At 41.1% G+C, this 22,544-nt stretch overlaps 3 protein-coding genes across 8 annotated transcripts in view; 1 reads left to right on the top strand and 2 right to left on the bottom strand.

Moving 5' to 3' along the window:
- ntn1b (netrin 1b) overlaps positions 1-8,076 on the bottom strand; it is a 75,096-nt gene extending 67,020 nt beyond the window's left edge. The window contains exons 1-2 of one of the 3 annotated variants that reach the window (XM_049560730.1): positions 7,412-8,076; positions 6,264-7,308 (exon numbers count right to left, since the gene is read on the bottom strand). In XM_049560730.1, the coding sequence (XP_049416687.1) occupies positions 6,264-7,278 (1,015 nt within the window). In that variant the 5' untranslated portion in view covers positions 7,279-7,308; positions 7,412-8,076. The remainder of the gene's footprint in view (positions 1-6,263; positions 7,309-7,411) is intronic. The other 2 variants (XM_049560728.1, XM_049560729.1) reach the window with 2 other exon arrangements.
- The window catches only part of kri1 (KRI1 homolog), a 602,835-nt gene that overhangs the window by 253,801 nt on the left and 326,490 nt on the right, over positions 1-22,544 (bottom strand). The window lies entirely within an intron of this gene.
- The window catches only part of LOC125879065 (phosphoinositide 3-kinase regulatory subunit 5-like), a 135,779-nt gene that overhangs the window by 110,577 nt on the left and 2,658 nt on the right, over positions 1-22,544 (top strand). The window contains exons 4-19 of one of the 4 annotated variants that reach the window (XM_049560671.1): positions 10,499-10,642; positions 14,024-14,138; positions 14,704-14,804; positions 14,888-14,956; positions 15,039-15,177; positions 17,237-17,306; positions 17,510-17,687; positions 17,769-17,940; positions 18,045-18,113; positions 18,197-19,044; positions 19,592-19,717; positions 21,651-21,788; positions 21,886-21,979; positions 22,087-22,163; positions 22,258-22,351; positions 22,451-22,533. In XM_049560671.1, the coding sequence (XP_049416628.1) occupies positions 10,610-10,642; positions 14,024-14,138; positions 14,704-14,804; positions 14,888-14,956; positions 15,039-15,177; positions 17,237-17,306; positions 17,510-17,687; positions 17,769-17,940; positions 18,045-18,113; positions 18,197-19,044; positions 19,592-19,717; positions 21,651-21,788; positions 21,886-21,979; positions 22,087-22,163; positions 22,258-22,351; positions 22,451-22,533 (2,406 nt within the window). In that variant the 5' untranslated portion in view covers positions 10,499-10,609. Of the gene's footprint in view, positions 1-10,498; positions 10,643-13,930; positions 13,944-14,023; positions 14,139-14,703; positions 14,805-14,887; positions 14,957-15,038; positions 15,178-17,236; positions 17,307-17,509; positions 17,688-17,768; positions 17,941-18,044; positions 18,114-18,196; positions 19,045-19,591; positions 19,718-21,650; positions 21,789-21,885; positions 21,980-22,086; positions 22,164-22,257; positions 22,352-22,450; positions 22,534-22,544 lie in introns of those variants that run through there. The other 3 variants (XM_049560672.1, XM_049560674.1, XM_049560673.1) reach the window with 3 other exon arrangements.

Genomic DNA, 22,544 nt, shown 5'->3' with positions numbered 1-22,544 from the left:
GCAATGTAGTTGAATAGTTAACTAAAAGTAACAAATAAATGGTTGAAATAGTTAAAAGTAACGGATAGTGGTTGAGATAGTTAGCTAACAGTAACAGATAATGGTTGAAATGGTTAGCTAAAAGTAACGGATAAATGGTTGAGATAGTTAGCTAACAGTAACACATAATGGTTGAAATAATTAGCTTATGGCTAAGTGGTTGAAAAAGTAACAAAAAAATGGTTGAAGTAGTAAGCTAACAGTAACAGGTAATGGTTGAAATGATTAGCTAAAATAACAAATAAATGGTTGAGATAGTTAGCTAACAGTAACAGATAATGGTTGAAATGTTTAGTTAAAAGTAACGAATAAATGGTTGTAATAGTTAGCTTAAAGTAACGGATACTGGTTGAGATAGTTAGCTAACAGTAACAGATAATGGTTGAAATAATTAGCTTACTGTATGGCTAAGTGGTTGAAAAAGTAACAGATAATGGTTGAAATGGTTAGCTAAAAGTAACGAATAAATGGTTGAGATAGTTAGCTAACAGTAACAGATAATGGTTGAAAATAGTTAGCTAACAGTAACAGATATTGGTTGAAATAATTAGCATATGGCTAAGTGGTTGAAATAGTTAGCTAAAAGTAATAGATAATGGTTGAAATGTTTAGTTAAAAGTAACAAATAAATGGTTGTAATAGTTAGCTAACAGTAACAGATAATGGTTGAAATAATTAGCTTACTGTATGGCTAAGTGGTTGAAAAAGTAACAGATAATGGTTGAAATGGTTAGCTAAAAGTAACGAATAAATGGTTGAGATAGTTAGCTAACAGTAACAGATAATGGTTGAAATAGTTAGCTAACAGTAACAGATATTGGTTGAAATAATTAGCATATGGCTAAGTGGTTGAAATAGTTAGCTAACAGTAATAGATAATGGTTGAAATGTTTAGTTAAAAGTAACGAATAAATGGTTGTAATAGTTAGCTAACAGTAACAGATAATGGTTGAAATAATTAGCTTATGGCTAAATAACAGATAAATGGTTTAAATGGTTAACTAAAAGTAACGGATAGTGGTTGAGATAGTTAGCTAACAGTAACAGATAATGATTGAAATAATTAACTTATGGCTAAGTGGTTGAAATACTTAGCTAAAAGTAACGAATAAATGGTTGAAATAGTTAGATAACAGTAATAGATAATGGTTGAAATAGTTAGTTAGAAGTAACGAATAAATGGTTGTAATTGTTAGCTAACAGCAACAGAATGGTTATAATAATTAGCTTATGGTTAAGTGGTAGAAATAGTTCACTATAAGTAACAGTTGAAATGTTGAGTTAAAAGTAACAAAAAATGGTTGAAATAGTAAGCTGAAGGTAATGGATAAATGATTGACATAGTTAGCTAAAAGTCAAAGATAAATGGTTGCAGTTCATGGTCTAAAAAAATCAATAAATGGGAGAATGTCTGGCTTTTATCAGTTCAAAAGGGACTATGAATGCAATCATGACTAAATCAACCTAGCCTAGACAGTTTGATTTTATGAAAACATTATTGAAGCAATATCCACTTCTACAAATTGAACAGTATTAAACATCCAATTTAAAGGTAAATATAGGGTAATTATAAAAAAAAAAGGTAATTATAGAACTGATTTTAACACTGCATTTGTGCTCTCAATTCTCTTTCTCCATTTTTGTCATCAGACCTGCTGGTTCTTTAAAAAACAAGTGAGCATGCATTTATATTCTGCACTCTATTATTAGAGCTGTTGGAGAGAGCACCAGTACGTGCTGCACAGACTGGGAGCAGCGCCAGCAGGCAATTGATACAATCATATCCTAATTCAGCTACCTTGTGGGTGGCGAACGTGTCGGCTCTTCCTCACACACATTACTGCGTAGGTTTAATAAAACACTTTGAGCAGAGCACAAAACAAAATACTCTCTACTAGGACAGATAGTAGCTGACGCTGTGATCACAGATTTACAGATTTATATTCCACAAGGCTGGATGTTTGCTGAAATTACAAGGCTCTCTTTAACATCTCCTTTCATATTAAACACATCTGAAGCCAGATAAGCGTCTGCCAAATGTAAGACCATGTGACAGTGAAAGTTTACTCTAAAAGCACATCAAAGTGTGAAGAAACAAGACTGATTGAACCTCCAGCTGACTCATAACACAAAACATCGCATGGCGCAGTGACAGAAAAAACACAGTTAGAATTGGACAAATGTTCAAAATTACACGTATGAGTGACTGAGGCTACCATTTTCAACTCGCCTCAAAACCCACTTGGCAAGTGGAAGTTTCCCACAGTTCCCTTCACAGCCCATCAGTCAGGCCGGAGAGGAGCGGGGGCCTGACTGTCAGGGGTCAGTGCTACGCTGAACATGGAGAGAATATGAAGCAGCTGCCTGGGACAGGAGAGCCTCATGTGTTACCATATGTGAGTGTTTCTCTGCCTCATTCATTCCTCTACATAAATGATTATGGGTCATGGTCAAACATCATCGTGCATTAATACAAGTGTAAAGATTTCCGTCTGCAAATTTGATGCATTTGTAAAATTAGTGAAAATGTGTTAAGTTGGTTCTCAGTTAAAGTAGATTCACTTAATTAATAGTTACATTACATTAAGAAATAAATGCCAACTAATATTAAATAATATTAACTTAAACAGAGCCAGGCCCCTGGACACAGACATATGAAGGGACCCCCACCCATTTTACATTTCTGTGTAGCTGTTTTGTGCCTCTTTGTAGTCAGTTTTGGTCATTTTACATCTCTGTTGCTGGTGTGTAGTCATTTTGTATCTCTTTGTGGTCATTTTGCATTTCGTAGTTGTTAGTTTACGTCACTTTGGAGCCACTCTGCATCACTCTGTGGTCATTTTGCATCTGTTTCTAGTCTCTGTGTCTCTGGTCACTTGGCATCTCTTTGTAGTAAGTTTTCATTTCTTTGAAGTCATTTGTGTCACTTTGGCTTCATTTCACAGTCATTTTGTATCTCTGTAGTTGCTGTGCGTCTATGTGGTCATTTTGCATCTTTTTGTAGCCATTTTGCATCACTTTGCGTCATTGTGGTTCTCTTTGTAGTAGGGCTGCAACGATTAGTCGACTAATCGTTGATTAATCGACTATTAAAATAATCTGTGACTATTTTAGTAGTTGACAAATTGGTTTGAGTCATTTTTCATAGCAAAGTACTATAAAAGTACCCGAAATACTCTTATTGGAGCTTCTTATGTTCAGATATTGGCAGCTTTACACACTCTCCCATGACAGTGAACTAAAACCCTTTGGCGTGAGTACGAAACAAGACATTAGATGACATAGTTTTGGGGTTTGGCAGAGACAGACCGACATTTTTCAACGTTTTAACACATTTTTTGATAAAATGATTAGACGACTAATCAAAGAAATAATCGACAGATTAGTCGACAGTGAAAATAATCGTTAGTTGCAGCCCTGCTTTGTAGTCAGTATGTGCCTCTCTGTGGTCATTCTGTTTGTTTTTTGGTCTTTTTGCATCTTTGTGTAGTTGTTTAGTGACACTTTGTGGTCATTTTGCATCGTTTAGAGACACCAGTTTGTGTCTCTTTAAAGTAGTTTGCATCTTTTGTAGTCATTCTGTGTTTCTCTGGTTATTTTGCATCTTTGTTTCGTCGTTAAGTGTCTCTTTGTGGTCATTTTGCATCTCTTAGTAGTCGATTTATGTCTCTTTGTGGAAGGTTTGCATCTCCTTGTAGTCATTTGCATCACTGTGGGGTCATTTTATAGTCATTTTGCATCTGTGTTGTCATTCTGTGCCTCTTCGTGGTTACTTTGCAGCACTTTGTGGTCGGATTGTGTCTCTTTGTGGTAATTCTGCATCCCTTTGGGGTCATTTTACAGTCATTTTGCATCCCTTTAGTCATTGTGCTTCTCTTTGTAGTCATTTTGTATCACTTAGAGACACCAATTTGTGCATTTTAAAAGTAGTTTGCATCTTTTTGAGGTCATTTTGCAGCTGTGTAGTCATTTTGTGCCTCTCTGTGGTAGGTTTGCATCTCTTTATAGTCATTTGCATCAGTTTGGGGTCATTTTGTAGTTATTTTATATATCGTGTAGTCAATTTGTGTCTCTCTAAATTAGTTTGCATCTTTGTGTTGTCATTTTGAATTTCTGTGTAGTCGTTTTGTGTCTTTTTTAATTAGTTTGGCCTCCCTTTTTGGTCATTTGCATCTTTTTGTGGTCATTTATATTTGCTTTGTGCCTCTTTTCGTCAAAAGTTTTCAACAAAAAAATGTTGGTCCAGCATTTCCATCCATCCATGACGCTACCAAACCTATTCCCTGTCACCTTCTGCCTGTGGTGGGTGAGGCACAAGAGTCTGTGGGGGAGGTCTGTGTCACCCCTGTCCACCCCTCTGGCCCCAGCCCTGCTTTTATGAATACATTTGTAAATTGTGCAACTGCAGCTGATAGGAATGTGAAAGCTGCTGCTGCCAACATAAATGCCTCTTGACAAAATGATGGCAACCCTGCGTGCAAAGTCATGGGAAACTCACTGAGACTGACTTCTTGATGCCTGCAGCCAGTGAGTGAGACACAACACACACCTCTCCTTCACACTCCTCTCTCAATATCTGAATGTCCCACAGCGAGGAGCAGAAATCCAGACAGATCATTAGCACCAACCACTCTGCATCCCCACCGCCAGACCATATGGACCCACTGCTCAATGGAAACAACCCCTCCCCTGGGTCTTCTTCTTTCAGGGATAGGTGTCAGGCCACCCTTATTATTTCCTCTTTGGAAGACATGCTCAGTCTGGCTTCTCTGCGGTTTTATCTGATGACACCGCTCACACAAAAAGCGGGATGGTGAAAGGGGGGCCTCCCACTGACAGCGAGATGGATGCCACAAGTGACAACCTTTTGTTTTAGTAAAATACACTGAGATGCTGGCTTTGCAGAGGCAAAAGGCGGAGGCCAAGGGGAACAACTTGTTCACTTGTTCCGTTTGGTTAAGCAAACCATGGCACTGTCAGAACTTGTTACTTTTCCAGGTTTGTTTCTGGAGCTCAGGGGGGCTTGAACTGTTGATATAACACCCCCCTGCTCTGTTGAAAATAAGCATCACAGCAAATACACTCTGCACGGATAAAAACTCAGATCAGGCTTCAAATTACCTCGGGCTTTGTCCTCCTCTCTGAATAGTTTACTGGCTCTAAAGTGGCAGTTTATACTCTACGTGCCAAAAATGTCAATAAAACCGCCTTAATCGCCCATCCAATCTGTAATAGCACCTGCTTATGGAAACACAACACGCCCCTGCAGTCTATCTCCGCAGCTGCAATGTTTCCTTCCTATTAAAGCGCTACTACAGTCGGAAACACGGGTCAAAGCGTAATTACGCATTCGGACAGGCGCACTTTGTTTGTGGAAATGACTTCCTGGCTTTTCTTTTCTTCTGGATGTTGATAAAAAATCAGGGGTCAACAAATACATTTGTCACTGAACAAAACAAATAACTTCTAAAGCTTTGGAAACAACACTTAATTATTATTTTATCTAAGCATACAGGAAAAATGGCGCAATACTTGGAGCAATGTCTGCTCTAAATTGTGCATTTATGTTTCCTTAGAAAGGCCGATCTGATGTGGATAAATATATTTTTTCTTACAAAACACAAACACTGAATTTAACATTTTATTTTAATAATTTGCAGTTTATTTACTTTGAATTTATTTAAATTTAGAGAATTTATTTATGTAAATAAATGTCACTCTTTTGTGACTTTGTTTGGACTTATTAAAAGTCATAATAATAACAGTAACAAAGCAGATTGATTTCCGATTCAGTTTTATTAAGTTTAACTGTTTAATTTAAATGTGTCTTGATTTTAATATTAAGGTTCTTTTACCGTTTAGGTTAGATTTCAACTCGAGGCCTTCTCCTCTTTCTTCGCCTCCACCAGGATTTGTTTGGCCACAATCAAATTAATTAGACCCTAATTAAGTCAGATTACCACCTAATGTGAGCCTTTAGCACCGACATTTCTTTAGAACAAAATCATGAATGTTATGTCACCAGTTGAGAGGTGTATCTGTGTTTCATTCCCAGCAAATAAAAGTACATTTGTGCGTAAATCTTTCTGTGCGTAAAGACAGGACGCAGGGATCGTGCGTATTTGTAGCAGCACATTTTAAAAGAATCGAATAATTTAATTAAATAAAATGAGATTTTGGAGCTTAAATAATGAGGATGAGGAGGGAAAGAGGAGATGCCTTACCGACACACTCGTTGGCTTCCCGGGCCGTGGCGCGCTGCCATGGTCGGTCATAGTGGAAAGGTTTGCACCTGTCGCACTCCGGTCCCGCCGTGTTGTGTTTGCACTCACAGACCAGATTCCCCTCTCTGTCCTTGACGCATTTCGAAGCGTGCCCGTTGCACTTGCACCGTCCTCCGACCTGCAGGTCCGACACCGCGTAAAAGTAGGAGTCTCGGGCCAGCTCCGAGTCGTCCTCGTTCTCGTCTCCGAAAGTGTGAAGCCGGCTGAAGATCACCTTGATGTCGGTGGCCGTCACCCAGTCCTGCAGCACCGGGGAGTTGTCGAAGTCGTGCGCTGAGGGTCTCCCGTCCAGGGTGCTGAAGGCGATGAGTCCACCTGTCAGAGGGTGCATGTCCGTGTGGGAGTCCGTGCAGATGGCCTCCTGCTCGTTCTGCTTGGTGATCGCTGCCTTATTCTGCCTGTTGTACATTTTCTTACACTGAGTGGAGTAATACTGGAACGGCACCCAAGACTTGCCGTAGTCCATGGACTTGTAGATGGCCATGGACTCGGGTCTGGGTGAGCAGAACTGCAGGCTCACATAGGTGACCTCAAACTTTTTACCGAGCGACAAGGTGAGTGTGACGTTCTGCGGGTACTGCACGTAGTTTTCAGACTGCCAGCAGGTGAGGTTGTGCGGGTTGTTGAGGTCTGTTAAATACGCAGGTGGATGGGACTTCTTGGGATCCCCGGCGTCGCACGTGTGACAGTCCCGCGTCCTCTCCTCGCCCTTCTCGGTCACCACGCAGTACCTGGCGGCGGGGTTGCCGCAGGTGCTGGATACGCGCACGTCCTTACCGAAAGCGGAGTTGACGAAGTCGGGGATGCACCTCCGAGGGTTCCCGTTCTCATCATAGCACGGGTCCGGGGGGGACGACTGTGCAGCGAACATGCTGAGCCCGTATCCTCCAAAGACCCCCTCGGTCAGCGCAGACACTGTCACCAAGGTGACCCAAACCTCCAAAATCCTTTGCATTGTAATCCGTGCACCGCAGGGACTCTGGCGCTGAAATGTAACGAGATAAAACAACCAAGATTAATAATTAATTCAGATAAAGGCAAAACAGTCACAATAAATGATGCTCTGATGTGGAAAAACTTGGACGCACAAGCGAAATAAAATATTCTTACGAGGCAAAGAAACCCAGGACTCTACCTCCAAATAAACTGCTCAGTCTGAAAGTGAAGCTCAACTCCTTCTAACAATTTGGAGAACAACCTATCCCGTTTACGCACGAACAACTACTGCTCCACTTTCCCCCCTCTGTGAAATTCCTAAATAAAAATAAGAGATGGCAAAAGCCCAGCTGGCTGTGAGTGTCCCTCTGCCTCTGCCTGTCCTCTCAGTCACACCTCTGCCCACCTCTATCTCTTTCTGTCCCATTCCCTCTCTGTTATAATGGGAGAAAGGGGGTCCACTCATTGACAGGAGAGGAGCCTTTGGAGTGGCTCTGCGGAGGGAGAGGGAGCAGCGACATCTTCCGGCAGATCAACGGTACTACATGTTGAACTAGAGCACACACTTCTTTTGTCCCAATAAGGAGAAATATGATGCAGTGAAATCTTGTGATTTGAAGATATAGAAAACAAACTGACTTGTTTATTTATAGCTTAGGAAAATGGCTTTAAAAACAAGACATCTGCCTCACAAGATTATTTTATGTTGCAGCAAATAATACATGTTTGCTTAATTTGCAAGTGGGAATAGATTTGTTGTACAAACACCCATTTTCTTAATAAAGAGGCAAACTCCAGCTAAAATATCTAATTTAATTTAATTTAGAAAACCTTCATGAGGAACCTGTTTGTTGCTGTTTGCATGTGGGAAACACACACACGTGTGACACACATTATAGAAGCTTTTGTGCACAGACATAAATACACGTGTGCCTTGAGGTTTTGGCTTGCCCTTTGGTGTACCTTGGGCACAACTAATAAATTATAAGTTCCTCAACATATTATTCCAGGGATGACTGTGGGAGGTGTCCCAATTAAATCTTTTTAGTGAGTCTCCGATCAGGAATCTTCACAGCTCTATTCCAAAGCCGAAGCATTTGACATTTATATCTGATGTTTAGAGGTTCTCATCCTATGTCTCCACTATCGGCCAAACCTGAGGTACATTTTAGGACTCTCGGAGAGGATTGAATTGCACTATGATACACTGTGTTACAACTTGTGTGTTCAGGGAAACCCCAAACACCAGAAGCTCAGTCAGACTCAGGACACACACACAAATTTAGAATCCCAGATTACCGCATTGTCTAAATTTGGTCAGTACACATCCCAGCGCTCTGCTGCTGACTGACTACAACACTGACAGCTTCTTTAAATGTTATGTGCTCATCCAGCGTCAAGCCAAGATGTTCATGCTGGTCAGTGTGTAACAGCACTGTTGGGCCACTGAAGCCCAACTGAAGTTCTCTCCAATGACAATAAGACTGAAAGTAATGAAACAGAGACAATGTTTGACAGTGACTGTACCGACCACAGTTGCACAACTGCTTCTGCTGTTGGCACAGTGACAGTTTGCAAAACCACACACAGAGCTGCAGTACAACGTTATATTAGAGTGTATGGATATTCTGAGCACATTATTGGGTGGAATGTGTCTCTCCAATATACACTCACTGGCTTCTTTATTAGGTACACCTGTTCAACTGCTCGCTAACACAAATAGTTAATCAGCCAATCACGTGGCAGCAACTCAACACATTTAGGCATGTAGACATGATGAAGACGAGCTTCAGAATGATGAAGAAAGGTGATTTAAGTGACTTTGAACGTGGCATGGTTGTTGGTGCCAGACGGGCTGGTCTGAGTATTTACTGGGATTTTCAGCACAACCATCTCTAGGGTTTACAGAGGATGGTCCCAAAAAGAGAAAATATCCAGTGAGCCAAAATGCCTTGTTGATGCCAGAGGTCAGAGGAGAATGGCCAGACTGGTTCAAGATGATAGAAAGGCAACAGGAAGTCAAATAAGCACTGGTTCCAACCAAGGTGTGCAGAAGAGCATCTCTGAAGCAACAACACCTTGTCCAACCTTGAAGCAGATGGGCTACAGCAGCAGAAGACCACACCAGGTGCCACTCCTGTCAGCTAACAACAGGAAACTGAGGCTACAATTCACACGGGTTTTCTCACCAAAACTGGACAATAGAAGATTGGAAAAACCACATTCAGATAGAATCATGGATCCATCCTGCCTTGTATCAACGCTTCAGGCTGCTGCTGGTGGTGGTGTAATGGTGTGGGGGAGATTTTCTTAGTACCAGCTGAGCATGGTTTAAACACCACAGCCTACCTGAGTATTGTTGCTGAGCGTGTCCATCCCTTTATGACCACAGTGTACCCATCTTCTGATGGCTACTTCCAGCAGGATAACGCACCATGTCACAAAGCTCACATCATCTCAAACATGACAATGAGTTCACTGTACTCCAATGGCCTCCACAGTCACCAGATCTCAGTCCAATAGAGCACCTTTGGGATGTGCTGGAACGGGAGATTCTCATCATGGATCAACTGTGTGATGTCATCATGTCAATATGGACCAACATCTCTGAGGAATGTTTCCAGCACCTTGTTGAGTCTGTGACACCAATAATTAAAAAGGAGGTCAAAGCCGGTACTAGCAAGGTGTACCTAATATAGTGACCTGTATATATTATAACTACTGCCTAGTATCAAATCATTTGGGCTAAAAATAACAAAAAATAAACTGTAATTTTTAATTTTACACTACGTGTCTCCCAGGGTAAGTAGCCCATTAGCCATTTTTGAAACATAAAACTGGTTTTAAATCTTTATGTTAACCTACATTAAAAAGGTACTGTAGAACAGCTATTTTAATTAAAATTGCTGTGCAGACACAAGAAGTAGAAAAGCTACAAGCCACTGAAAGCTGTCAACACTTTGCAGTTACAGACTTAGCCTTCTGATTTGCCACTTGTTGCTCTCAGTGGTTATTAAGGTTGGAAACCTTCAAACGTAAGACATAAACATGACATTTAAAGACCTTTAACCAGGACGGTGTGCATGAGTAAACCTAGATTACTGAGGTGAAATATTTATTTTGTATGATTAATTTGTCAGTAATGAGGTCTATCAAGTAAAGACTCCTCCTACAACATTAGTATATCGTCTTATGTAAACCACCTCAGCCTAAAGACTCATTCAGTTCCTGTTTTGCAGCACACGCTCTCTGACTCTGCAGTCGGAGGGTCTATTTTTGAAAAGCACCAACACAGGAGGATGTGGTTTCGGTATTGTTTCCCTCCGCTGCTCAGCTGTGGTTGATCTGGGATGATCGAGGACACTGATACCAGCAGTCGATGGGTGAGACTCATGTCCGTCTCTTTTTCATTTCTAACTTCTTTTTATGCTTTAACATGTTTACAGTAAGTTACATGTATGTGTCCTGTGCCTTTCTCAGGTTGGCCAGTGGAGCCATTTAATATGTGTTCACCATTTCCATATACTGCCTCTCTAATAGGAACAAACTTCTGTTACATAACTTCCATCAGATCTAACTGCAAAGTGTTGTTCAAGTTCTGCATGTTTCCTGTTCCCCTTCTTTTAAAAGCTGCTGCAGGCCTTTATCAGTACACTCAGAATTACGCAATATAAAGTTTGCTTTGCAAAGCATTTCATAGGTTATTGAGTCTCAGCAGTGTGTGTTTCTTTTCTTTATTGAAAGATAATGTGATAAGTATAATGAACCACTTTGTGCAGTTAAAGCAATAAAAAAATCTTAATGTTTAAAGCAGCAGCAGCAGAGAGCAGTGTTTTTGCATTGTGGCAGTAACAGTCAGGTTTGCATGGAAGTGCTGGACAATATATCCTCACACATACAATGGACTAACACCTGCTTCCTCAGTAGACAAATCATTGAACTGGCTTGTTTGCAGAAGCTGGATATGCAGGTACCTCAGAGCCCAAAGCTGCTGCACTTAATAGGATGCAGTTTCAGTTTAAACTGGTTTTACTGTTAGATTAATACAACAATCTTGCCGAGAAAATCATCATCACTTATAACCTGTCATCAGATGATCCCTGCCAGTGCCTTTTGTGTCGGCTCCTACTTTAAATTCAAGAAATCTCAAGAGAAAAAATAAACTGAACTGCGATTGGAGTAAAGAAAATATATCCACATATTGAATCAGCTGGAACTGCTGAGCACTGTTGCAACTGAGAGTGCATGAAGACTATTAAGTTTGCAAACACATAGCTAAAAGTGATGGATAACATATTGAAATAGCTCAAAGTAAACAGATGAAATAGTTGCTAAATGTTGAATAAATATTTGGAATTATACAATTTCAACTGTTAGCAAAAAGTAATAAATACAGACTAGTGAAAAGTAATGGATAAACAGTTTAAAACAGTTAGCTAATGGAGAAAATAGTTGAAATATTTAACTAAAAATAATTTATAAATGGCTAAAATGGTCAATAGTAATGAATGATTGGTTAAAATAGCTAAAAGTTATGAATCAGTTAGAATAGCTATAAATAATGGATAGATGCTAAATTAGTTAGCTAAAAGTAATGATTAATTGTGCAAGTAGTTAGCTAAAAGTAATGGATATGACTAAAATAGTTAGCTAGAAGTAATAGATAAATCGCTAAAATAGCTATAAGTAATGGATAGATGCTAAAATAGTTAGCTAAAAGTAACAGAATGCTAAAATAGCTAGCTAAAAGCAATGATCAATTGTGCAAGTAGTTAGCTAAAAGTAATGGATATGGCTAAAATAGTTAGCTAGAAGTAATAGATAAATCGCTAAAATAGCTAAAAGAAATGGATAGATGGCTAAAATAGCTAGCTAGAAGTAATCGATTAGTAGTTAAATAGTTAGCTAAATGTAATGATAAATGGCTAAAATAGCTAGCTAGAAGTAATGGATAAATGGCTAAAATAGCTAAAAAATAATGGATAAATGGATAAAATAGCTTAACGGAATGGATAAATGGCTAAAATAGCTAGCTAAAAGTAATGGATAAGTAGTTAAATAGTTAGCTAAAAGTAATGGATAGATGGCTAAAATAGTTAGCTAGAAGTAATGGGTGATTGGCTAAAAAACAGTTAGCTAGAAGTAATAGATAAACAATTAAAATGGTTTGCAAAAATAATGGATAAATGGCTAAAGTTGTTTGCTAAAAATAGGCCTGGGTATCCCTCAGCTGTCAGCTGATTAATCTTTGCTAATGTGTTGAGTTCATGTTAAAATTTAATTTTTGAAGAAAAACAAACTTAAATTAGATTATCAAACAATAATTTGGCAGCCCTCCTACACTAAGTACGAAGACTCCCTAGCGGTTACCGACCCCCTGTTGAAGACCCAGGGCTCAAAGTAATGGATAAATCATTAACATATAACTTCTACAGTTGTTCAGATGCAAACTTGATCAATCTAAATAAACACTGACAGTTTAATTGTATGAAAAATGTGACTATATTGTAACAATATACACTTAAATTTAGTTAATACCCTAGTGTCAACATCCAGTTATCCAGTTTAAAATCAACTGAAATGAACCCATATAGAACATGACCGCGGTGTTAATAAGGGATTCCTCTGCTCCATTACAACACTTCACACACACTCTTCATTATATTTCACTAGCTCAGATGCAGTTTCTCCGTCTGTCCCGTCTTAGTGCTACATCAGTGCTTCCCGGAAGGCCTCTTCCTGTTTTGACGGGCACAGGTGACCCCAGTTTTCCAGTCGTGTCACTCCACACATTATTCAATAGTGGTCACAGTGACACATCTGCCAGCTGGGCACAATTGTAGCTTCCGTATGCGCATTGACATCCTGCTAGCCAAATATACTTAGGAGGAAAATAGTTTTTCTCATCAGAGGGAAGTCTCATGACAGTCTTATTTAAATTTTTCTTTCTAAATCATTCACAATAGGCACTGAAACAGACCCTGCCTGGGGAAATGTCCTAAATTACCCCAATGAAATGTTATGGTTTCCAAAATTGTCCGTTTCATTGTGCGGTCAGTGTGGTTTTACTTGTTTGTCATAAAATGCCTGTGCACCCCGACCACAGGTGTCATGTGATCTGTAGTGAGCAAATTCCAGAAATGTGTGTTTTGTTCATAACAGTTGTTCTTCACTGGGTTTGGTGCTTTAACATATTTGAGTGATTCTTTAACCTTGACAGACATTTGTGCTCCTTATTATGTAACACTCAGATACTCGTCTCTGCTTGTTGATAATGAGCAATAATGATAAAATGGGAAGTTGTCCTTTTGTAAGATTCATTTCCATCCCACTTTGAGTCACATGAAATCTGGCGTCAGCAGCTGATTTTAAGAATGAAGTAGAAGTAGAGAAGCAGAAGAAGTTGCGGCTGCCTCTTTCGACCAGCTCATCTCCGGTCCGCACACACAGTCTGTGACTCATTGGTTTTAGTAGGAAGTGGCAGGCTCTAGTTTCTGCCCTGACATCTTTGCCGTGGACATTTGTGCTTGCACCTCTGTTTGTGCGAGCCGTGTCCTCTTGATTGTGTTTGATTGTCTCTGGAGAGGAACAATAATGATTATGGAGTGTTGGCAACAGCAATAACAGGAAGTTTGGATTACTGAAGAGACATAATATATCGGTTTACTGGAACACAATAATAGGGTGTGATTCTTGTTTTTATTTTGGGACTTCCTGTGGTTTATCTCCTGTATTTCTCTCTGAATGTTGTGATGCCTCTGCAGAAGATGATGCCGAGGATGGAGCAGAGCTCGTGCACTGAGGATCGTATCCAGCATGTCCTCGAGCGTTGCCTCAGCAGCTTGGGCCTGGACACTCCGGACAAACAACTCTGGAACGGTAAGACCCAATCCTCTACCTGCCTTTAATGGTTATAACTTTAAGAAACTATGCTGAAAATATGACACAACTTGGGTCCTCGAGTCACACCAGAAATCTACATGTGGTACAGAAAAGTACAGATGATATCTTAAAACCAATGTTGAAACCAGTTTGTTCAAGTCCTGACGCGCCTCTGCTGAATTTCACTGAATAAATGACAAAAACGGCAAGTAGATTTTTAACATGTGAAATTATTGATAGACGCAACCAGCAAACCAACAGGGAACATGCTGTCCACCTTATGGTAACAAACGGGAATTGAAAGTGGTGACACACAGAATAAAGAGTGACAGAAAGTATGGAGGATTGTCATGGTGGTTAATGCAAGTTCAGTTTTGAAATACTTAACTGCTGTAACTTCGTTCAGTCATTTCCAACAAGGGAGATCGGTGTTTTCATTTTGCTTTCACTTAGCGTCTACTGAATATTACTTAACATGTGAATCTAACTAGTGTGTTTAGCGCCTGTTATCAGACTGAAACCTAAAAGGAGAAACAAGCTGTGTGTTTGTGTCTGTCCGCAGCTGGGCTGTGCATAAACCGCTGGTGTTTGGAGGAACTTGTGAAGAGAGATCCGCACAACTTCCTCATCCTTCTACAGAAAATACTGAGGAAAACAAAGGAGGTCAAGAGCTGAAAAACAACATCATTAGTGTGATATGAGGAATGACAGCATGTGTCAGTTCATGATTTTATGTTTTTTAACAGGTGCTGGAGCAGAGTCAGTACGAGCTGGTGGTGCCTCTCACTCTCCTGTTCTCTTCAACCCTCCTCAAAGTGAGTTGGTGGAGTCAGCGGCTATATGAACACAGATTCTTCCCGTTTATTCTATTTAACCTGGTGACTTGTTTCTTCTCAGGCTCCTCAGGTGGCGTCAGACTGTGACGTGCTGCAGGAGGCCTACATATTGTTCCATAGTTTCCTATCCTGGCCTGAGCCGTGCAGCTCCGCCTGCAAACGCCTGCTGAATATCATCCAGCAGGAGCTCAGAGCACCAGGTACCACTCACGCTCTTACGCACTGATAACAAGGCTGAATGTTGTGTCACTGTTTTCTTTCAAGTATGGAAGGAGGTACTTAAAGGAACACTTCAACCGCAAAATGATTATTTGTTTATGGATTACACATCCCATGTTACGCTGAATTCATAGCATGCACGGTGTACGGAGAATCCGAAAATTAGGGCTGCCCCCGCCTAAGAATTGTCCTAGTCGTCATCAGGGTCCATCAGTGGACTAGTCTCCTGCATGTTTCTGATATGAATGTAATGATTAAATGATATGTTTTGGTGGTTTGAGTTGAAGGTGTGAGAAAGAATAGTGTCAGTAACATTGTTAACACTGTGCTACATTACAGAGAAATACAAACCGTACTAATGAACCTTCATTAATATAGGCCTATATTTTATCTACAAGTGCACGTCACACACTGAGCGAGCTGCCTGTTAATGACGCTGTGGGCTAATGGGCATGTAGCTACTTCCATGTTTCAGATGATACGTCATGTTTGTAGTCGACCAATGAAGATGAGTTTACATATCACCTTGGGTTCGTCCTTCACCTTCTCAAAATGATCCCACACTTTGGATTTCCTGCCCGACATGTTATTAACTAGCCTGTGGAATAACCGCAGGTACCAGCCCTGGAAACTAACCTGACTGCTGTCTGACTGCTGAGCGTGGACACTTCCTGTGTCTGTCCTTTCAAATTAAAGTCCCACATGGTCCAGTCCAGGGGAGGGTCGACCGATCGAGGTAGCAACCAATGAAATCTTGCCAACTAATGACCTTTCTGGTCGGCTAATGTTAGGTCAACTATTAGGGGGCAGCCCTTCTGAAAATTAAGAAAGTTTTTGAAGAATTGGAGTGGAAAGTGGCCAGGATTAACAACAAAAACTATATCAAAGCATCCGTTTACAAACTCTAACACAAGTCATGCAGTGTAATATAGTCTCATTTATCCAGTTGTATGCTCACTACTTCCCAAACACATTTTCGCTAAACTCATATTTAAACACTTAAGTATAAGAAGCTCAGTTGTGCTACTCTTCAAATTGTGAGAAGTCTTTTCACAGTTCCGTCACCCAAAGAAAATGTTTGCACTGTGCGTTTCTGCAAACCACAAATATGTTTCATTTGCACATTTCATACGTCTCATATCAGCATTTCTGAAGTGAGGTAGCATATGAGCTGCCTTTGTCATCAGGAGGTGGAGGGGCTGTTGGATGGCGTGACTTCTAGGGGAGAAGCCTGCCAAGCTGCAGGCCACTGGTCAGACCAGCAAACAACATAATGGGTTGTTTGAGCAAGTCATCGCTGCGTTTCCAGCGACTTCTTAGGCACCAAAGGTGGATGTTTTGCAGCAACATGTCACTGTGTTTCCAGCTGGGATATTGCCACATTAAGCAGTTGTTTTTTCCCAACATATTGTTGTGTTTCCTGACGGGATTGTGCCACCAAAACTGGGTATTTTAAACCAAAACATAATCCCCTCCCAACCATGTCCAAATGACTTTTGTGCATCAACGAGGCACGAAGTTTATACCGTGCAAATGTGACGTATCTGTGGTTTGCAGAAACGTACAATGCCAATATTTTTTTTAAGATTTAGTATTAAACATTAAGGTCTTAGTGAAAATGCATGTGTTCAGGAAGTACTGAGCGTTCAATTTGATAAATGGGATGTGGACTTGTGAACGAATAATCTGACATAGTTCTGCTGTCGTTAAACTCCGACCCCTTTTGCTTTAATTCATTAAATATTCCGCCATTTTTGGATTCTTCAATCACCGTGGCGCAAATGAGAAAAATAGTTTTCTTGCCAAATTCAGTGTAACACAGGGTGAGTGACTGATATACTAATGATCATTTTGGGGTGAAAGTGTTCTTTTAATGTTTTTTTGTATACAGTTGGTCACATTTATAACATGACTGGTGTTGATGACGGGATACTTGAGTTCATCAGACAGGGATCAGGGTTATGTAGGTATCAGTGCGACCACATGGGGGCAGTGTTTACCCACTGAGAAAACTAAACTGTCTGCCTACTTTTGTTTCAGGTATTTCATTTCAAAGACTGCTTCGCATGGAGCAGGGTATTTCCCCAGAGATTCACTGCTCTAAAACCATGTAAGTTCATTTAAATTTAAATGATATATGCCATCAAAACAAGCTAAGCATGGCTCCTGTTTCCATACATCTTAAATGTCTTTATGGCACTTCTAAAACGACAACCATAAATTAAGAAAACACTTGAGATCTTGAGACATTTTATAAGATTTCTACATCATTGCTCTCTTTGTGTATGATGGTGTATGTGTGTGTTTCATCAGGACGGTGCTGTTAGTGAGCCCAGATGAAGACGTCCCTCCAGAGGTCCAGTCTGTCTCGGAGCGGCTGAGCAGCACCCAGCACTCCAGCAGAGACGTCACCATCACCCTCATCCTGCACGCCTTCCAGGCTGCTCTGGGCACCGGTCACGACCTGCAGGCGCTCCACACCACCCTGCAGGTGACTCACCAACATGTTTTAGATGCACAGTTCCTTTTTTATTATTTTCTTCCTAAACCAAACATCCTAATGTTCCTCCAGACGAAGCGGCCAGAGGAGCTGGAGCAGCTCGTGGAGGCAGTGACGGACCGCATGGAGACAGCAGCCTCTACAGCTGATCTCAGCACAGCTAGACGAGTTCTGCTGCAGAGCATGGAAAGGCTCAGGGAGAGCCTGGCTGGTCCTGGTCCTGCTGATGGCTGCCCAGATACCGGTGAGACAGAATATATAAATACAAAAAGCCACAGACAAAGTGAAGATAAATAAATGTGTGACACGTCGGGCTTCCTTAACCTGAGTATGACCTCCTCTCATTAGGGGCTGTTGAGACTTTTACGCTGCCCCTCCCTAAATGTCACACGTGCTCCTGGGAGAACGACACCCTTGGTAATTAGATCAGTTTCATCAACTCTTCAGATGCCTTTACCAGAGTTCTGTCTTTAACCGTTCTCAAACATTTTCTTCTTCAGGTGTTCTGTATTACATTCTCACCAGCGGGTCGGACCTGGACTCACTTCCAGACTGTTTCCTGAAAGCAGAACTGGATGAGGACGATACTAACGACACCAGTGTGGATGAGGAAGACGAGATGGAGGGAAACAAAGTGGAGCACGAGTTTCAAAACCACCGCATCTCCACCACATCCTCTTCCTCGAGGGACTCCGGCTACTCTCTGTCCTCCAGCTGGTCTGTGGTCTCCACGCCATCTGGCTCCTCAGGTGTGGAGAGTGACTTCAGCGAGGACACGACACACGAGGACGCAGAGAAGGGACAAGAGAGCCAACCGAAGCTTAGAAAGAAACCCAAAAAGAAGTCCAGATCCATCTTAGGTGTAGAGCGCTTCTCCTCGTTTTTCAAGAGTCCTCGCAGCCCGAGCAACTGCCGCCGTGTCCAGAGTATGGGCTACAGGGGTGACTTTACCACAGACTGTCAAAGAACTGGTTCGCAGCTTAAACACTCCAGGTCCATGTCCAGACAAGCTCATCCTCTGCATCCGTCCACCACTGCTCTGGATCCTCTTTCCCCCCGGAAGCACATGTGCGTCCGCAGGAGGCCGATCCTGAGCTGCGACGAGGGCGATGTGACAGAAGTGCCCACCTTAGTCAAAGTGGTGGTGTTTGGAGGTGACAGAGAGGCGGGCAGGTTGGCCAGGGCATACAGCGACCTGCAGCAGAAAGAGAGTAAATGTCCTCGACTCACCAAGACGTGCAAACTGCAGTTTTACTTTGTTCCCACCAAAAGGAGAACGATAGGAAGCACAGGGGGAGGACACACACCGACCGAAGGGCCGACAGGAACCAAAACTGCTGCCTCTGTGGTGAGAAGGCTCATTCAGCCTTTTATCTGTATATGTAAATGTATATTAATGTATTCATAGATACCACTTCCTAACTAGAGGGGCACTCCCTCGTCTTACACCTCATGAATCAGATCTGCTCCAAAATTTAATGGGCTCTTCTTTGGCCCATGCTTCACCCTTCAACCAAGTATCATGAAAAAGCCACTCATGATAACAACCTGAGCCCGTCAGTGTAAAAACAAGCACTTTTACTGGACGTAAAATGGAGGTGCGAACATGACCCAAGACGTTACATCGCAGCCTGTTTTGCAGCTGCTGGCTGCAGCGCTTTCACTGAAGACTGGACCGATATTAAAAATTGTTGCTCTGATTAGTCACTTCGACAAAAAAAGGGGGGAAATAGGGCTCAGGTTGAAAAATACCAAAGTTACTTTTTTATGTGGAAACCCTTTATAAACGGAGCCTCTGTAGAAAATAGTACTTTTAGATAATATGATGATGTGAAATGTTATTGATGTGTTTCTTTGACTGAGGTAATACAGCTTTTCTTGTCTCCCTCTGACAGGAGAGTAATGGCAGTATACTGGAGGACAGCACCACTGATATAGCCCAGATGTTGGGCATGATGGACCCCTGGTACGAGCGAAACGTCCTCAGTCTGCTCAGCCTGTCCTCTGACGTCCTCTGTCAGGTACCTTCCATACCGTCTTCAACTCTGGTCCTTACATTACACAATGAGTCAGGACAGAAGCTGCTTGGGTCAAGCAGGATTTATACTGGTGTGTCAGCTCTATGAGGTGTGTCTGTGTCACTCTGCGGTTACACCTCCAAAACAGTGGTCGGCTGCAGGGTTTCTGTGAGGTGCTGTAAAGTTTAGTTGATTCAAAACACACATTAAACACACATTAAACATGGCTTAATAGAGACAGTTTCAAACACAAGTACACAAATCAGCTTCACTATAACTCACAGCATTCACAGACAAACACTTGTCTTTATCTGGACACATTTTCCCCACAAATACAACATGCTAACGTTATTAGCACAAGCCTATGGCATTTTACATTGTATAAATTAGCCTAGCAGCTAGCAGACTTTTCCTCTACTCATATGAAGCCAGGGACAACAGCAACATTTAACAAAGGTAACGTTACAAAATTCAGCTCCATTACAGCTCACAAGGTTCACTGACAAAACAACTGTCTTATACTAAACACGTTTTCCAAACAAATACAACATGCTAACGTTATTAGCACAAGCCTATGGCATTTTACATTGTATAAATTAGCCTAGCAGCTAGCAGAGATTTCCTCTGCTCATATGAAGCCAGGATAAATCACACACAAGACTTAAAATGCTATTTTTGTGGAGGCTTTATTGTCTTCACAATTTATTGTTTCTTATCTGTGAAATTAAAGTAAATCAAAGCTTTGTTTCCACTGAGGGAAATGGTTTCAGCTTACAGAGACAGACAGGAGGTCTGCGACACTGCTCAGTGTAGTTACATTTCTGGGGAGGTGCATGTCAGACTACGGCGTAGGCTCTACATCGACGCAGAGCCTACGCTGTAGATACAGTGTTGATTCGATGTAAAAGTTTAAATCCTGCTTTCAAGAAAGGGGAGAAGGGTTATATAGAATTGTGTACAATCCTCAGTGTCAGGGCCGTAGCTACCATTGAGGATGCTGAGGTCATGTTCTTGGGGTTTTTCTGCAGGAATTTGGGGCTTTTCGGCAAAGGAAATACAGGGAGTTTAAATTTAGTTGGCTGATTCCAGGATATTTAGACATATTCAGGCCAAATAAATCAATACTTTCGCCATGTCCTCAAAACCTGGAGCAACATCACTTTTCTTGTGCTCCTTTCAGACGCCTTTCGCTGATATTTAAACCTTTGAACCCTAAGCAGATTGGTGAGATTTATTTAAATAAAACATGGTATGAAAGGCAATGGGAAATTTGGAAAGAAATGTCCCACAAAAAAAGAAAAAAAAAATAGAAAATTATTATTTTTTAAAAACTAGTGGAAAATGAAAAAAGCTAGCTAATTAATTAATTTAATTAATTTTTAATTTAATTTAATTTTTAAATTATGTTACAGAATTATTATAATTTTTAAGCACTTTTTCCAGGTAATTCCTTGTTTTTTGTTTTTTTAACTTTCTTTTTTCTTTTTTACTAATTCTTGATTTCAATTTTCTCTTTTTGCTAATGTGTTGCTAGTTGTTGGGGTAATTTCTTCTTTCATTGCTCATCGTCTTCTTCCCATATTTTTAAAGAAATCAAGACAATTTGCTCAGGTTTCAAAGGGTTAAGGAATAAAATTCGTGACTATATCCACAATTAATTAACCTTAATAAGAAGATAAACTATGACAAATCCCAAATTACAATATGTCTATATATCTAGAGTGTAGGGGTTGGTTTAGGGGTTGAAGGTGTTGGCTCATGACCTCAGTATCTCTAAAATCTTGGCTACAGCCCTGCTCAGTGTGTGAAAAAATCATTGACTTGCTTAAATATTTTGTAAATAAAATCTTACGTTGGTTACGTTTGACACCTTACTGTATGCACATACTCATTACCTACATTGCCTGAAATCCATGCGTGCGTTTCCTCCATGAAGCAGACTGCCTGTAAGGAGGGAGGAGATGAGTCAGTGAGCAGTGGCAGCGCAGAGAGTCTTCCCCTGCTGGCCGACTTGGTGCTTTATTACTGCCGACATGCAGACCAGCCTGTTCTGGTGCAGCTCTACCAGGCTGAGGTGAGAGCAGCAACACACACACACACACACACACACACACACACACACACACACACAGTAATTACCTGATTCATTTTTTGTTTCCTCCTCCACACAGCTGACCCTGGCTGGAGGAGAGAAGAGAAGGGAAGTGTTTATTCACTCTCTGGAGCTCGGGCACACTGCTGGAACCAGAGCTGTTAAGGCCATGGGTGAGTCACACTCTGACACATCCAGACAGCCACAACAGCACACACACACATATACTCACACCCACACACACACCTGATCTAATCTAATCTAATGTGTCTTCTTGCAGGTGCTGCCAGCAAAAGGTTTGGCATTGATGGAGAGCGTGAGGCTGTCCCTTTAACACTAAGTGTTGGCTACAACATGGTATTTTTCACACCCTCAGATTTCCAGTAACAGCAAATATTAAAGTTCACATTCAGAGCTATTTTTATATCTGTCTGTCTACACCCAATTACAGGTGGCTGTTAGTGGGAGGAGCCAGTGGATGCAGACAGAGAAGGTCTGCACATCTGTGAATCTCTACAAAGCCTGCAGGAAACCTGAGCAGCTCGGTGTGTGACACTGATGGTCCCAGCCTTTTAATCTTGTGCCAGCAGGTGAATTTTGTTTGGGGTTTTTTTGTCTAAGCAAATCAAATCTCATCCATCCAGATTCAAGAATAGAAAGTCTGCAGCTGACGATGACAGAGGTCCTGAAGAGGCAGTGCTCCAAGTCAAAAAAGGGCTACAACCAGGTGAAGGAAAT

Source organism: Epinephelus fuscoguttatus, linkage group LG19 (genome assembly GCF_011397635.1).
Source record: "Epinephelus fuscoguttatus linkage group LG19, E.fuscoguttatus.final_Chr_v1".
Lineage (NCBI taxonomy): Eukaryota > Metazoa > Chordata > Actinopteri > Perciformes > Serranidae > Epinephelus > Epinephelus fuscoguttatus.
Note: the sequence above shows the minus strand (reverse complement) of the source record. Positions and strands in the feature narration are given on the sequence as shown.